Source organism: Pelodiscus sinensis, chromosome 2 (genome assembly GCF_049634645.1).
Source record: "Pelodiscus sinensis isolate JC-2024 chromosome 2, ASM4963464v1, whole genome shotgun sequence".
NCBI lineage: Eukaryota > Metazoa > Chordata > Testudines > Trionychidae > Pelodiscus > Pelodiscus sinensis.
In genome coordinates, this window is record NC_134712.1 from 70,702,804 (window position 1) to 70,719,019 (window position 16,216).

Here is a 16,216-nt window from a genome sequence, read left to right on the forward strand (position 1 = left end):
GTGCAGAATCCTGCACTTGGGACAGAAGAATCTGAAGCATTGTTACAGCTGGGGACTGACTGGCTAAGTAGCAATTCAGCAGAAAAGGACCTGGATACAAGTCAGCAGTGTGCCCTTGTAGCCAAGAAGGCTAATGGCATATTAGAGTGCATTAGGAGGAGCACTTCCAGCAGATCTAGAGAAGTGATTATTCCCCTTTATTCAGCACTGCTGAGACCACATCTGGAGTATTGTGTCCAGTTCTGGGTCCTCCCACTATAGAAAGGATGTGGATGCACTGGAGAGGATCCAGTAGAGGGCAACCAAAATGATTAGGTGGCTGGACCACTAACCTACAAGGAGAGGCTGAGGGATTTGGGCTTATTTAGTCTGCAGAGGAGAAGAGTGGGGGGGGGGGGGATTTGATAGCAGCCTTCAACTTCTAAAGTTCAAGTTCCAAAGAGGATGGGGAGGCTGTTTTCAGTAGTGATGGATGGCAGAACAAGGAGCATTGGTCTCAGGTTACAGTGGGGGGAGGTCTAGGTTGTATATTAGTAAAAACTATTTCACTAGGAGGGTGGTGAAGCACTGGAATGGGTTACCTGGGGCAGTGGTGGAATCTCCATCCCTAGAAGTTTTTAAGTCCCAGCTTGACAAAGCCCTGGCTGAGATGATTTAGTTAGGGTTGGCCCTGCTTTGGGGGCTGGTCTCTTTCAGCCCTAGGATTCGATGAGGATTCTTTGTGGACCAATTTGACAAGGAGCACAAAGTATTCCTGTTTGCTGCACTGGAAGGTTGGTGGGGAAGAGGGGGCGGGGGGAGAGAGAGAGAAGGGCTATTGTATTGATCCAAAGTGATCACCAGTAGCAGCCTCACTGTGAAATTTGGGATGGTTTTCAAGTTATTATTTTCAGGTTTCTTTTGAATGTAGAAAAGCAGTGGTTACACAGTGAAGATGGAAATGCAAAGGTGTGCAGCGGTTTGAACAAAACCCACGTCTAGTACATATTCCTATCCCTGGTAAAACTATTAAAACATTTGAAAGATTTGTGCTATGCAAAAGCAAGAAAGCTTTGCAAAGTCTAAGGCCCGTGTGAAGTTTAATCAAAGTCTTGTCTAATTAAAACCACATAAGTCCTCTATCCCTACAGGATCCCCCTTTAAGAATATCTTTAGCAATTTAGCAAAATTACTAATGATTTAGTGCATCAGCTACGGAACTACAGTGATTAGTGATTTAGTGCTCTCATACTGACCGTGAATTGTTGTGAAGCTGATTTACATACAGCTTTATAAGAGAATGCTCATCAGCTACAGGACTGGCTATATTTATACCCTCAAGTAACCTGAATAATTCAAATAATGAAACCTTGTTAATATCCTATGCAAATACATAGAGCAGCATGCTGACAGTGGTTTCAGTGTTTTGAAATCACAACCATTTTAAATAGAATACTGTCTTTTTAAATAAAATAAAAAGATGTGATTCAAGAGAATTGGGACTGAAAACAAAAATATTTAGAATAAGCTGCATTGCACTTAAACAAATTAGGGGGATGGAAAACAAACAAGTTACAAGAGGCTTAATATATATTATTTTACATTTCATGGCATTATTAACTTTACAAAAACCAGGGATATCCATGGTATTACAAGAACATTTCACAATGGAAAGGTACCATATTACCCATCTACTGGTCTGTCTATCTAGAGCTCTGGCTTTTAAAATACCTCTTGCCCTACAGCTATGTTTCTCAAACTATGGGTCCCGACTCCCTGGGGGGTTGCGAGCAACTTAGAGGGGGGTCACGGTATCACAAAGTTTGAGAACCCTTGCCCTACAGGAAATTTTCTATTGATAAATCCTGATTTCATGTATAAAAGGACAATCCCTCCAGGAGAAAAGGAATTGTAAAGTGCCAGAAATGTGACTTCATTTGATCCTGATAATTAAAGACAATGACATGAACTGACAAGAAACTAAAAATAGTATCAGTAATTCTTTCTGTGTAGAATGGAACATAGCACATCAAAAACCACTTTGAGTACTGTAACTAAAGATCATTGATTGGGTGCCTGTTTTATATCATACTATTTTGCTGATTGAACATTGTGATTTCTTGGTGGCTGCATATTTTTTAGTAACAATGGTAGTGTATAGGTAACAAAACAATTTTTAGGGGAGCACATCTTTATTCTTCACACTATATTACAGTGGGGCGTACTATGTCTTTGGTTTTGGTTCTGAAAGAATAACCGTGAATATTCATGTTACCAAGATTATAACTGGTAGTTTTAAGTCTCCGCAGCACTTAAACCAAGCAAGAACAATTCAATTGGACACAGTCAAAGGTTATACAATGGCTTACCTTCTCCATCAGAGCAAGGAGTACTTCTCCTTCCAGTATCCTAACTATGAGCATTTACTTATAGGTTGTTCTGTGAAATATTTAATTGGTAGCACATGCTGTAATCATATTTTGACTGCCTGCATATATAACTGTGTATGTGGTTGCATACCCCTTTTCTTTAGGAATGATGTTTTCAGAACTTTCTTTTCTGCTTTGTTTCCTAAAGGGCCATTCTATTTCAAGACACTTCTTTCCTTGTTGTGGCCTTTAATGAATATTTGATTTATATAACAAGTGAAGGAATGTTTCAACATCTTTCCAAACAGTGGCTTAACATGCTTCTGCCCTCTACGGGCTAGATATGTGGGACAATCAGAAGCCTTGATATCATTAGCATATTTGCAGAGCATTATCAATTGTTAATACACATTTCTGGGTCTTAGGACTGAGTCAGTATGTAGCAGCTGTTTTACTCAATTTGATATTCTGTGTTGCAAGGCTTTGCAGTGAATGCTACAAATGAACTTGTGAATCTACAATGACGCTGCAAAGTTCGGATCTGGATTTGAACGTCCCCATAATTCAGGGCTGCTTGTTCCAGGTGGTCTTGATTCAGTTCCATCTCTAGTTAGTACCAAGTGAACACTGGGTATAAGTGAGATATCTATATATCCTAAATATACTCTATATTATATAAAAACTATCCTGGCTAACTTTTATAAAGTCCACACAGAATTTGGAATTTAGATAGATTAGTTATACAGCATCATAAAAATGCAAGAAATTGGGTTTTTTTTGTAACTTATCTTCCAAAGATCTAAATTAGAACATCAAGCTCATTTCCATATGTGATATAGTTGAAATTTTAACTCAGATCCCCAAAGATGACAAGTTAGTAGATTAAATTGCTAACCCAACTTGTACTCCCTGCCCATCACTTAGGATCTGAAGCCCTATTTTCAAACATCAGCATCTAAATCAAGGTGCCCAACTCTGCATTTCAGCAATTACAATGAGAATTAGGCATCTAAACGTGCAATGTAGCATCCACGTAAGCATGCCAGCTTAGAACTGGGTGCCCAAATTTAGGAGCATACATTTAAAATGTAGGCTTCTCATCTGAATAACTGAAACTCAATACACAAAAGGCTGTAATATTGCTGAGACAGTGTTCTACCAACATTTTCGTTGAGTAAAACACAAAAACCCTAAAAATCAGGGATTCATTTTCCATTCATGTGAGTTCCTTTAAAGGAAGGAAGGATGAACACTCACCTTCTGTTTGTGAAAGCATTTCCTGAGGGAACCGAGTGAGAGAACAGTGTATCATTCATGCTGGTTACAGGTCTGGGAGGCCTAAAAGAAGACAAAATAGCTAATTATATTGTGTTTGTATTTTACAAATCATCAGCAACATTTACACATAGAGATTAATTATATTCTTACTCAAGGTAAACTGACAGAAAATATCTTTTGCTATAAATAAGCAATTTTCTCCAAACTAAAGGGTTGTGTTTTTTAAAATGTGGAATGAAAAGCCATAGCAGGACTGAGAAATAGACAAAATCAGATTTTTTTATAGGTTCTGAGTCACATTTTGAGCAATTTGCTTGATTCTTTTTCCTACTCTGGCAAAACAATTTATTGTGAAGCATATTTACCAAGTCCACTGAATTGCTCCATAAAATATAATTACTGCAAAAATAGTGAACCATTGTCAACAGTGTTTAAACCCACACAGACACATCTGACTAAAAAATAATGTACTGTAACCACTTTAAAAGGACACAACTTAAGAGTGACTTTTTCTGCCTGATACTGTTTACTTACTGTTGTTACTGAAATGGAGATTAAAAATTATTTTCCTCAGCTTTTTGCAGTTTTTAGTTTAGGTATTTGACAGCTGACAGTGTACAACTTGCTTTGTGGTTTCCTTTGCATAGACATTTTCTTTTACATTTGTGTGTGTGTGGCGGGGGGAGGGGAGGTTCATATGGCAAAGGGGGAGAGAAAACATTTTGGAAAACTTGTGATTTGGAAAATGTGATTTTAAAATACAAGGGTCAGCAGGGGGATTATGGACTGGGTGCAGTACCTGAAGTTGTATTTAACTTGAGTTTTAAATGGATTATATTCAAGTGGAAAACACCCTTGTCAATTCTGTGACAATTTCCTCTCTCTTTTTGGACTAGTAAGAGTGCGGGTCAGGATGCAATAACAGTCTCCAGAAAACCAAGCTGTGCTTCAATCCTCAGGATAATGGGGAAATCCAAATTAGACCTGTCTAAGAAGGGTGGATGGGAAACACATTATAAATCTAATCATATTATTCCACTTCTGCTTTAAAGCCATTACAAACATATACAACCTCCAAAATCTGCTGCGAGAATTCTGAAGGGAGGACTTGGAAGTCACTACCTATATTGATCAAAGCAGTGTTAAATTAAATGAACTCTTTTTCACATTGTTTCATTATAATGGAGATGTGTTTATTGCCCTTAGCCTGTGGCTAGTGACCCATGTGAGACACTGAATTCCAGGTCTGGTCACTGACTTCAGTAGGGCCAGGATTATATCCTGTCCTTCCATCTCTTAGTACCCTTATTTCTTTCTCTATGGGAAGAGTCTTACTGCTGTACCTCACAGTGTTGTCAGATGCATCAATGATACAGTGTTCTCTTTTAGAGTGCTAATTGTGTATTTCAAATTTAAAATGAGACACATGGAGTCAAGCAGCATGTTGAACCATCACTTCTTTTCCATTCTGAGAAGTGATGCATCAAACATCAAGAAAATCTACTGTGGACTAATAATATTCTCCTTTAGTATTTGTACCAACTGGGAACTCCAGTCATAGACCAGGGTCCTGTTGTTCTAGGCACTGTCTACACCTATAACAAAAAGACTCTCTCTGCCCCCAAAGAGCATATAATTTGCATTGTTTCAGCAACAAATCAAAATTATAAATCACTTATAGGAGCATAGGAGGCTGTACCTACTAATCTGTGAATAGCAAATCTTTCTGACCAATGAAAAATAATCTGATCTCATTTAATTGGTAAAATACTAACTGCCTGGGAGTTTCATCTGTAATTTTATGTGGTGAACAGTAGTATTAGCATTTCACATCAGCTACATGGGAGTTATATATGTGCTGCATTTCATTTTTTATCTGGGTAATGAAAACAGTGGACTATTCAAAGGTAACTACACACTCAAGGCTGGACTCTGCTAAACATTCTGTGATCAACAATGAAGATGTAATAAGATTCGTTACAAATTTTTCGTTTCCTTTAAAACAAACTAAAGGAGAATAAAATACTTACCACGTATCTCTTTTGCAGCCCAAATGAAATTGAAAAGAGAGACCATTAATGAAAATGGCATTTTGAAATGTATCTGGATAAAAACAGGCCATTGTTTTCTTGTCAATTTTCATATCAAGAAAACTGGTATTGAAACCAATTCAGGATTTGTCAGGCTGAGCTCCTTAAAGCTACTGCTCCCTGGCAACTGTGTTTTTGTCATCACTTTTCTCAAGCTCAGTTTTAACAGTGTGTGTGTGTGTGTGTGTGTGTGTGTGTGTGTGTGTAAATACACAAAGTGGTTGTTTGGTGTAAGACAGCTATGTATAGCAGACCTTTTAGAAAAATCAAGGACAAATTCTAATCTTGGATGAATATTTTCTTTTTTTTAGTTTTGCAGCTGATTATGGAATTTACTACCTCCTGGATAGACAGAGGTTGACCATGAAATGCAACAGTATCACTAAAACAAAACAAACAAGTGATATTCTTTGAAACATTTCAGTAAAAAAAGAAAAAAAAACGGAAAAAATCAAACATTTCACTTCAACATTTTCAGAATGAAATGTTTTGATTTTTTATTTAAAATTACTTTTCATTTTAATATATACCTAAATTGTATTTTAAAGTAATTTTTAAAAGTTGAAAAAAAAATCCAAAATGAAACATCTTATTTTGGGTTGAACAGAACATTTCACTTGACCCTCAAACAATTTTTGTTTACTTTTTGATACTGCAAGGAAATAAACATATGCCAGATATTCACACAACTTTATATATAGGCTTGGAAGGATTAGATTAGAAATGTTTGTAAGTATCAATTTTACTGTACACATACAAATCAATGAAAATATTTCCATCTATAATAATAGAAATTTACATATGGGCAAAATAAGAAAAATGATGCTTGAGAACTAATTGGAGTTTGACAAAGTTATTTAGGTTGTATAGTTTGTCACGTGATGTAGACAATTTGTGCTTTAATGGTTACAAAGCTTAATTTTTTTAAATCTCCACATTTCTCATCAAATAATTATTGTTTACCCCATTTAATTTCCCACACCTGTAAAAATGTAAATAGATAGAAATAAAAAATATAAAAACAAATATAAATATAAAACATCAATAATTTTTCAGTCAATATTATAACAAAAATTAAAATTCTCCCAAGCCTATTACATTACTCCCGGTGGAATTCTGTGTCATTCAGCAATACAGAATTTGGCAGAAATTAATGTTGTGTGTGCAGAATTTCCTTTCCCCCACACAAATGGGCTCCAATAGAATCTAGCTCACACATAGAAGAAACTGCTGGGGGAAGGTGAAGGAGCTAGAGCAGAGACCTGCAAATCTGCAGCTATCCGTGGGTATCCACATCTATAGATGCAGATATCCGTGGATTACTGTTGCAGGTACAGATAGGGGTGCAGATATACATTTTGTATCTAGAACCCTGCAAATTTGCAGATATCTGTGACTCATTTTTGTAGATACAGATGCAGACACATAATTTTGTATCCATATAGGGCTGTATAAATAGAGGATTCCCGGCAGCTACAATAACCTGTATGCCCTGAGGGAAGGAGACAGCAGCACTCAGGAATCTGCACAAGACCCAGACCCAGCATTAGGCTTTTTCTCCCTCTGCATCTTTGAGCTCTGAGGGGTAGGAGGGGGGTTTATGAGCCAGGGGGGCATGACTGGACTCTGGGAGGAGGAGGTGGGTGTGTGGGAAGGGAAGCATGACTGGACTCGGGGGAGCAGAATGGACAGGTGGCTACACCGGGATGACCTGTGGCTGGGCAGAAGTGGTCCAAGTATCTGGGCTGGAAGGCACTCTGCAGCTTCACTCTGTGGGGGAGCAGTTGTAGGTATCTAGCTGGGAGACCCCGTCACTGGGCTCTGGCAAGGAGAGGATGTGATTATATGGACTGGGGGTATGGGGAATGGTTATCTAGGTTCTGGGGGGATTCAAGGCTGGTTCTGAGGGGAGAGGGGTTGGATTCTGGAGGGGGGAAGGCAGAGAAACAGGAATTGGGATGTCATAGGGATTTTTATAACTCTACTCTTGGGGGAATTTTTGTGTGTCTGTATTGTTAGAGAAACACCTGCTGCTGGGCATTTTGAAATAAATTACCAAAATAACTGAAACTGGTGTGATTACATAGTGTTGCTTTTGCAATTTGCAAAATTTTAAAATGTGGACAGAAATCTCTTTTTTTGGCACAGAATGCCCCTGGGGGCATAGCATACTAAATGACAAAATTGTGGATGGGATTTCCAAAACTTTGCGGTGCTGGCCTAAATCTGCTTCCACTGAAGTAAATGGTAATAAAGGTTGGGCATCCCAAATTCAGGACTTTCTGGTCTGGCAACATCCGTGGTCCAGCAGGGCCATGGATGTTGTTGGGTCAAAGAGTCTCAGAAGCTAGGAGCACATGGGGGCTGGGTTTCCTGTTTGGACCTGCTTGGCTGGGCCAGGAACCACCAGGCAGGGGCTGGAGAGCTCGGGGCCAGCCAGGGAACCTATGGTGGCAGTGGGGCTGCCAGGCTGGTGCCAGGTGGGGGCCCTGGGAAGCCCCTGGTTGCAGTGGAGCCAGATGGTAACTGGGGGAGCCATGGCCTGGGAATTCCTGGCAACAACAGAGCCAGTGGCATCCAAGTGGCCCTGGCGAGGGAACCCAGGCAGCAGCGGCCAGGTGGTCCTGGCTGGGAACTCTGGGGAACCTCCGTGGCAGCAGGCGGGCACAGCAGGACAGGGAGCCCCAGGTAGGCCAGTGTTGGCATGGTAGAGAGCCTGCCCCAGCCTTGGAAGCCTCAGGGAAAGGAGCTGGCAGTGGGGAAGCACTGACCTCCCTTGGTCTGGCAAACTCCCTGGTCTGGAACTGCTCAGGTCCCAAGGGGGCTGGACAAGTGAGGTCCAACCTGAACACTCACTGACTTCAGTGGGAGCAAAGCCAGACTATTGCTGAGTACACTCAATGATCTCACCATCATGCAAGTAATATAATTGAATCTTTTTATAGTTAGGGCTTTCTTTTTAGTTGGCAATTATGTTTACGATACATAAAAACCCCACCAAAAAGTTCCGGCATCAGCTTAATTCTCATAGGTCATAAGATTTCTTCTTTAAGATTATCATCACACACGTTATTGATTATTTCTTGCATCATTGTGAATAGTTTATAAGTGTGTATATTTGATATGTTTTGTCTTGCAATTTTAATTTGAAATGTTGAGTAGGGCCCATAAAATTGAAAAATTAGACAGCTCTTTGTGCACTCTATGGTGAGACGAGAACAATGAAAAGGAGGATTACTACCTTTAAATAAATCATATCACTACAGAAAGTCTTTGTCCTTATTTAAAGTAGCAACTCTTGAGAAAAGAGGTCTCTTTTATCATAGGAATTCTACCATTAAATGTTTATTAAAAACTCCTTTTGCTTGGATTCTTGCCCAGATCTGTTTCTCTTGATACCTTTTATCTTCCATTATATTTAAAAATAAAATTCATACCAGCAAGAAGATATTCTCAACGGGTTACTATAGCATATTTTCCCCCTCAGTTAATTTATGTGAATTACGCTGTAGATCATGCCATATCCATGAAGGTTTTTCATTCATGTACCATTATACTCAATAAAGTCATATTGCTTTCAGGCTAAGCAGAAACTGTGCCATTAAACAAAATAGATTGTCTCTGATCTGAATATTCATTCACACTAAATTATATCTATATATTTAGAAAGAAGGCAAAGTCCTAATTTTACAGCAAAGATTTTGGAAAAGATCCTATTCAATTACTATATCTTTCCCTTTTCTGCCTTTGTTTGAATTCCTTCATAATAATCCAGTATTTTCTATTACTGCAGCATGTTATCTGTTGTCTAAGATGTTAAGAGTGTTTTGTAGGGTACTACAATCATGCTGTGAAACCGATTTTTATTTAAAAAAAAGTTTTTCATTGTAGTTGGTTACAGTGTTGTTGTAGCCATGCTGGTCCCGTGAGAGACAAGATAGGCATGGAAATATAGGTTTTATTGGACAAAGTTGTTGGAAGTTGGCCCAGGAAAAGATACTACTTCATCTACTTTGTCTCTCATATCAGAATACAGGTAGATCTTCCTACTAGGGCTAATTTCAATGTCCCACAATGAAAAACTCCACATAGCACAAAGAGGAGGTTTTAATTTCACTTTCACGATCTCTCTTTCTATCCCTCAGAAGTATGCCCAGTTTCTGCATGTGAAATTATTATCTATCCATCCATGCATCTCGGCTTTTATACCATACTGATCACCACGATATCTGAGCAAATCCATCTGATTTTGTTTCTTAGTACAATATGCAACCATTCCATTCTTATCATAGAGCAGTACATTTATTTTAAGAGATTATCAGTTGTAACCATCATTAAATTAAATATCTGTATGAGACATCTCATATTTTGAAAAAAAGGGAATGCCATACTGCCTTGGAAAACTCCCATAATGACCACACAAGGAATATAATCAGCAGTATAATTTATTTTTAAAACATATGAGCAGGCTAAGAGAGGATTCCCTCAGCCTAAAAAAGACACTGTCACATATTCCTTGTAGTCACTACATAAGCCATTCAGTACTGGCAAAAGTAAATGTGAAACAACAGCCACATATATGACAAGTGTGGTCCCACCAGAACTCAGTCATACAGCACCCAAATAAAACTTTATGGTTTTCACTTGTGCTGCTTTAGTTAGTAGCATGATAGAGGTGGTTAAACGAATGACATTTTTTTAGAATGATTGCAGCGCTTTTCATGAGAAGTATTTTAAAATAAATATCTATTAAATCATTTCAGCATATCTAATTGCTTTGGAACGTTTTTCCAATTGTTACTTTAGTTTTGCATTGAATTCCAGTGAAATAATGTCACTTTTAGGTCAAATGTGACCAAGAAACCGTATATCACCAGAGAATCCAATGTTACAAAGTCAGATGACAATGTAAGATCTACTACTAGTGCAGATGATCGTGGAATCATAGGATTGGAAGAGACCTCAGGAAGTCATTGCGTCCAATCCCCTGCTAAAAAGCAGAACCAATTCCAACTAAATCATCACAGCCAATGCTATATCATCTGAATTTCTCCACTGTATGCAAATCTAGCCTTCTTTCTGCTTTGAGTGCTAGGGAGCAAAGTGTAACATGTTTATATGAGCTTTAAATAAAAAAAGAGAGCAAAAGGGAAAACTTAGAGACAATCCACAGTATTGAGTGAACTGAAAAGGATCAATCCAAGACTAGAATAAAATGAAAATTGAATTGTATTGCTTTAAGACTTTAGAAGAAATTCTGGTTCCATTGAGAACTTTGCATTGACTTCAAGAGGGCCAAGAGTTCACCTCTTGTCTGGTACCTTAGTTCAAGACAATGCAGTGTTGTGTTGAAGTTTGGAGACTCATGAGAATACATTCAAATAGTTGAATCCTGACTAAATCTTAGGCTACGTCTACATTGGCAAGATTTTGCACAAATACTTTTAACACAAGAGAGCATCTACACTGGCATGTGCTTTTGCACAAGAGATGTGTTTTGCGCAAAAGCATCCGTGCCAGTGTATACGCTCTCTTGCGCAAGATAGCTCCGATGGCCATTTTAGCCATCGGGCTTTCTTATGCAAGAAATTCATGTTGCCTGTCTACACTGGCCTCTTGCGCAAGAACAGTTGCGCAAGAGGGCTTATTCCTGAGCGGGAGCATCATAGTTCTTGTGCAAGAAGCACTGATTTCACACATTAGAACGTCAGTGTTCTTGCACAAGGACTCCCCACCAGTGTAGACAGGCAGCATGTTTTTGCGCAAAATCATGCCAATGTAGACACAGCCTTACTGTACTAAACCATGAAAACTGCACAAAAATTAAATACTTGTATTTTTTCCTTTTCTCACTTATGACTGTGGTCCATTATCTGTGTCACCTGTATCAAAATCATCCATACGTTTTTCCAATAGTTTAAATGTGGCCTGGAACACCAAAGTAAATTAACACTAACAGAAAGCCCTTCTTGTGATTTTATACAAAGCACTTGAGAAATGAAACAGCCATCTTCCATTTCCTCCACACCCATCAGAGATACAATGTGTAATGTGTCAACTAGAACGAAGATTACTTTCTCTACAGCACACAGATACTTACACAATATGAGCCAGGTTTAGAGGTTTTTCAGGCTGATCAGGGAACATTGGGTGTAAAGGTTCACGGCTGGAAGCACAGCTTAAAGACTTGCTAAGTGCATTAGTTAGCTTCTTAGCAGGTGATTTCTGGGAGGAACAAGGAAGGTAAAGGTCATGTGGACAAGTAAGGTGCAAACGGTTGCTACAGTGAAACTACAGGAAGTGCAAAACAAAGCCTTACCACTTACAATCATATATTCTTAACTTTTTCCTCCCTCCTTTCCTTTCTCTAGGGATCCAATGAGCCAAAATTCATTTAGGTCAATGGAAAGATTCCCATTGTCTTCAGTCGGCTCTGGGATGAGGATCTAGGAGACACTCTCTTCTAAGGTAGTGGCATGCATGCAAGCCAGTGCATTATATCCCTTCTCTCTTCTCCTCACTAGTGTATCACTAGGTTCCTGCATTCTTTAAATGTTTTAAACTAACACTTCTCTCTTTGCCTGCCTTAGATGCTGCTGCATTTGCTATGCTGTAAAATAAGGGCAAATGAAATTTCAGACACAATGCTGATGTAGTTTCATGGACTTGGAGGCAGTGAACTAAAAGAAAAGACTGATAAGCATTAATTTCTTCCCAAAAAAAGGAACAACTCTGCTCTCACTGTGTGAACAACATGCATTAAGCTATGAAACTTGGAATCTCATAATTCATCTCATAATCTCATAATTTCCGGAAAAGGGATGCCAATGAGACACATCGCAATTGCAAATCCGCAGGGGATTTAAATATCCCCCACGGCATTTGCATTTACATGGCTGCCGCTTTTTTCCGGCTTGGGGATAAGCCGGAGAAAAGCGCCAGTCTAGACGTGATTCTCTGGAAAATAAAAAAGTAGGAATAAGAGATCCTCCGGAAAAGGGCTTATTTTCCAGAGAATCACGTCTAGACTGGCGCTTTTCTGCGGCTTATCCCCAAGCCGGAAAAAAGCGGCAGCCATGTAAATGCAAATGCCGTGGGGGATATTTAAATCTCCCGCGGATTTGCAATTGCGATGTGTCTCATTGGCATCCCTTTTCCGGAAAGGGATGCCAATGTAGACACAGCCAATGAGATATTACATAGAGCGAAATCCCCATATAGTGAAGTAATCCCCAAATAACAGCTTCTTTCTAAGTGAAGAAAGAATGGCCTTATGGCTATAGCACAGAGTTGTGAGATCTGGGTTGTGTTCTAGGCTCTGCAACAGATTTCCTGCATGATTTTGGACAAACCAGTTAACCTCTCTGTGATTCAGTTTTAAAGTGCTTTGAGATCCTCACAAGGAAGGCATATACCCTGTAGACCAGGATATTAATTATTTTATTATTGGAACTCCAAATTATACATGACAATGAATTTGAACAATTCACTCTATAACCAATTCACTCTGAATTCACCATAATTCACTTCTATTGCACATCCCCAATTTACACGCATGTGAGGTACCTGCATGAGTTAGGCACATTGCAGGTGTGTGCATGAGCCTAACTTCTAAGATTTGGCTCACTACATATTACATTAATACACAGGAAGTGTTAAGGACATTGTTATCAAACCTGTTTTGAAAGAAATAGTACCCAAGTACACAACAGTAAATCAATTTCAGACTGCAGTTGAAATATTCCTATCCAAAAGTAAAAAAACATTTGGGTTGCTGGCGGGCCTAGACATGTGTTCATATTTTGCTTTTTTGCTGTGTCTGACAATGTTTTGAAACAGCTTTCAAGTGAAATCACCAGATTCCCTCCCTACCACTGCAGCACACTTCATACAGCAAGAAAAATATAATTCCACAAATACACTGTTAAATGATGAGAAGAGCCAAGTGGCACATTCCCTCCTGCCCAAATTTAAATTCAAGTCATCCATGTCCATATAGTGCGAGCCCACAGCGCATCTGTGCACCTAGTCTATTGTGAAGCTTAGCAAAGCCATGTGTCTAGCATACTGATAATCAAACTGTGCTTTTATAGTTAACCCTGCTGTTCTATGCAACATTAATATCAGGCAGGCAGCTACTTTCACAGGACCAGAGTTCTAGCTGTTTTAAATGTGGATTTGAAAACTTAGGTCCAAACATTTAGCCACACAAACTCTGTGGTATGCATCCTTTGTGAGTAAAAGACCACCCCTCTAATGTACAACAATGCAGCACTGTGACATCTCAGAGTGGCTAAAGTGCTTTTGCTGACAGTCCCTGGGTATGAATTCTGGGCATGGTCTTAGTGGTAAGACCTCTGCTGAAAACTTGCTTCACCTTTGGCTTTGCTGGAACCTGGACATTAGGGAGAAATTGCTAGGTTTAGTGTTTTGGTGAAGCATTTGGGCCAGCTGAGTATAGGATTATTTTTTAAATGATGTAAAGGTGGGTAGTTATTTAATACAGGCTGTATGATTTCTTATGGATGTAATTATGTTAATATACTCAAATGGTATTATAATGGAAACATAATAGATAATATATTGAACACACACACTTAAATTACTTCCTTAAAAAGATTTCATAGACAGCTGTATCATACTTTAATGGTCCCCGTAATTTCATTTACAAATAGGCATTAGCATATAAATCAGAGAAAGAGAGAGAAAGGCTAACAAACAATTTACTATGGGTCCTACAAAAATGGAAAACTTACTGTGAAAAGAGCATTATATTCCAAGACCTTCCTGCAGCTGTCCTGACATCCAGCACAGAATTAAAGTGTTAGACTGCTCAAATCCACTCTCAGAAAAGAAATTCTTGTCTCAGAGCTTAATGGGGAACAGGGACCACAGTTGTGGAGGCTCCATACTTATCTAAATTGGCTACTACCGGTTTATATTTTGCGATATAAAATGACTGAGTTGGCCAGTTCCTACTCCATCTTTGGGATTCTCTCTCTGACTGCTGGAGTTCAAACAGTCTGCAGCAGAGCAGGAACCTTGCCTTACCCACGATGTGTATTCTTTCATTTGGTGCTGGTTGCTATGGGAACCACTGGCATGTCCCCTCCAGAAGCAGTCCTGACAGAGCTGGTAATTGTGACACTGCTGGCAGCGATAGCGAAATCCCATCATGCTCTCACTGTGGCAGTAGGAACACTCAACAGGGTGGAAGACTGCAGGGGAGAGAAATAAAAAACAAAAACAGACAAAAGAAACAATAAAAACGAGATTAAAAATGAAGCCTCAAATGGTGACTGAATCCTTCCTTTGTTTGCAGTAAGTTTCCAAATCAAATGCCATTCATGGTCTTTGGCTGAGGAAAATATATATACGAAAACTTCACACATCTTTTATGGGTTTACTTCTTTCCCCACACCAAACCCCTTATCACTGCTGAAGCAACATTCACAGTTTGCCACAACCCAAATATATTTAAACCACAAAGCAAACTGAGCTTATTAGAGAGGAAACAAACAGTAAATTAGGAGGAAATCTTCCTGATTCTAATAAGCTACTATTCTGGAAAGGTGAAAGTTTGTATTGTTATTATTAGCAGTAGGGCTGATGATCCTAAGGGTCAGGGGTCAGATTTTCAAACATGGGGGCCTAAAGTTAGGTGCTTAAATCTATATAAACACATCCAGAGTCCTATCTTAATGAGCTAATCCTGAGGTAGTTAACTAACCACATTTAGCTATGGTACCCATGTTTAAAATCCTGGCCCTAGGAGTATGCTCTATTTTGTCCACCATTCCAACCAAAAAGCATATAAAAAGGAGGATTTGTGTCACCCAGATGCACTGCCCTAGAATATAAGGCTGATCTATGGCATCTTTTACTATTCATCTTGGTATGAATGATGTTTTCCCCCCACTTGGCAATCCCATTGCCTCTATCTGCTCTTGCATGCAGCATATACTGTATTTACCTGCAACTGAGTACATATATGCCTCCCTCCCAACTCTGAAGCTCCAGTAGACAGCTGGGAGGGAGCACATGAAAGGAAATGAGCAGGAAGCACTTTCCCAATGACCTCAGCTAATAATGACAGAAAATCCCTTGCACAAGAAGTCTTGTCCCTCCTGACTAAGAAAGTGAGGCTCTTTAGTTTATTTTCAAATATGTCTGCTCCCTGAGCTAGCAGCTACATCATTAGACAGAGTGCCTCAAAAGAGAATTTTTCTTTGTCTGCCTACCAAGGGAAATATGGGGAAGCAAATTGTTTGTTTTTTGAATATTTGTTTGTATTGTTCATTGAACGTTTAAATTTAAAGGCTTAAATATTTCCTTCGAGATCACAACATTAAAGGATATATTGTCAATGACATTTGCAGTGGATTAGATGACAAAATCTTCAACAATCATTTATAGGAAATACCATCTTAGGGGCAGATGTGCTCTGTTCAGTAAGACACTGAATATGTACTTACACTGTAACCTTTTCTTGTTTAAGGT

At 39.0% G+C, this 16,216-nt stretch overlaps 1 protein-coding gene across 25 annotated transcripts in view; it reads right to left on the minus strand.

Moving 5' to 3' along the window:
- DTNA (dystrobrevin alpha) overlaps positions 1-16,216 on the minus strand; it is a 343,774-nt gene that overhangs the window by 70,563 nt on the left and 256,995 nt on the right. For 18 of the 25 annotated variants that reach the window (XM_075920737.1, XM_075920736.1, XM_025180859.2 and 15 more), the window contains 4 exons: positions 14,768-14,934; positions 11,817-11,941; positions 3,606-3,686; positions 1,236-1,325 (listed from right to left, as the gene is read on the minus strand). In XM_075920737.1, the coding sequence (XP_075776852.1) occupies positions 1,236-1,325; positions 3,606-3,686; positions 11,817-11,941; positions 14,768-14,934 (463 nt within the window). The remainder of the gene's footprint in view (positions 1-1,235; positions 1,326-3,605; positions 3,687-11,816; positions 11,942-14,767; positions 14,935-16,216) is intronic. The other 7 variants (XM_025180861.2, XM_025180858.2, XM_025180845.2 and 4 more) reach the window with 1 other exon arrangement.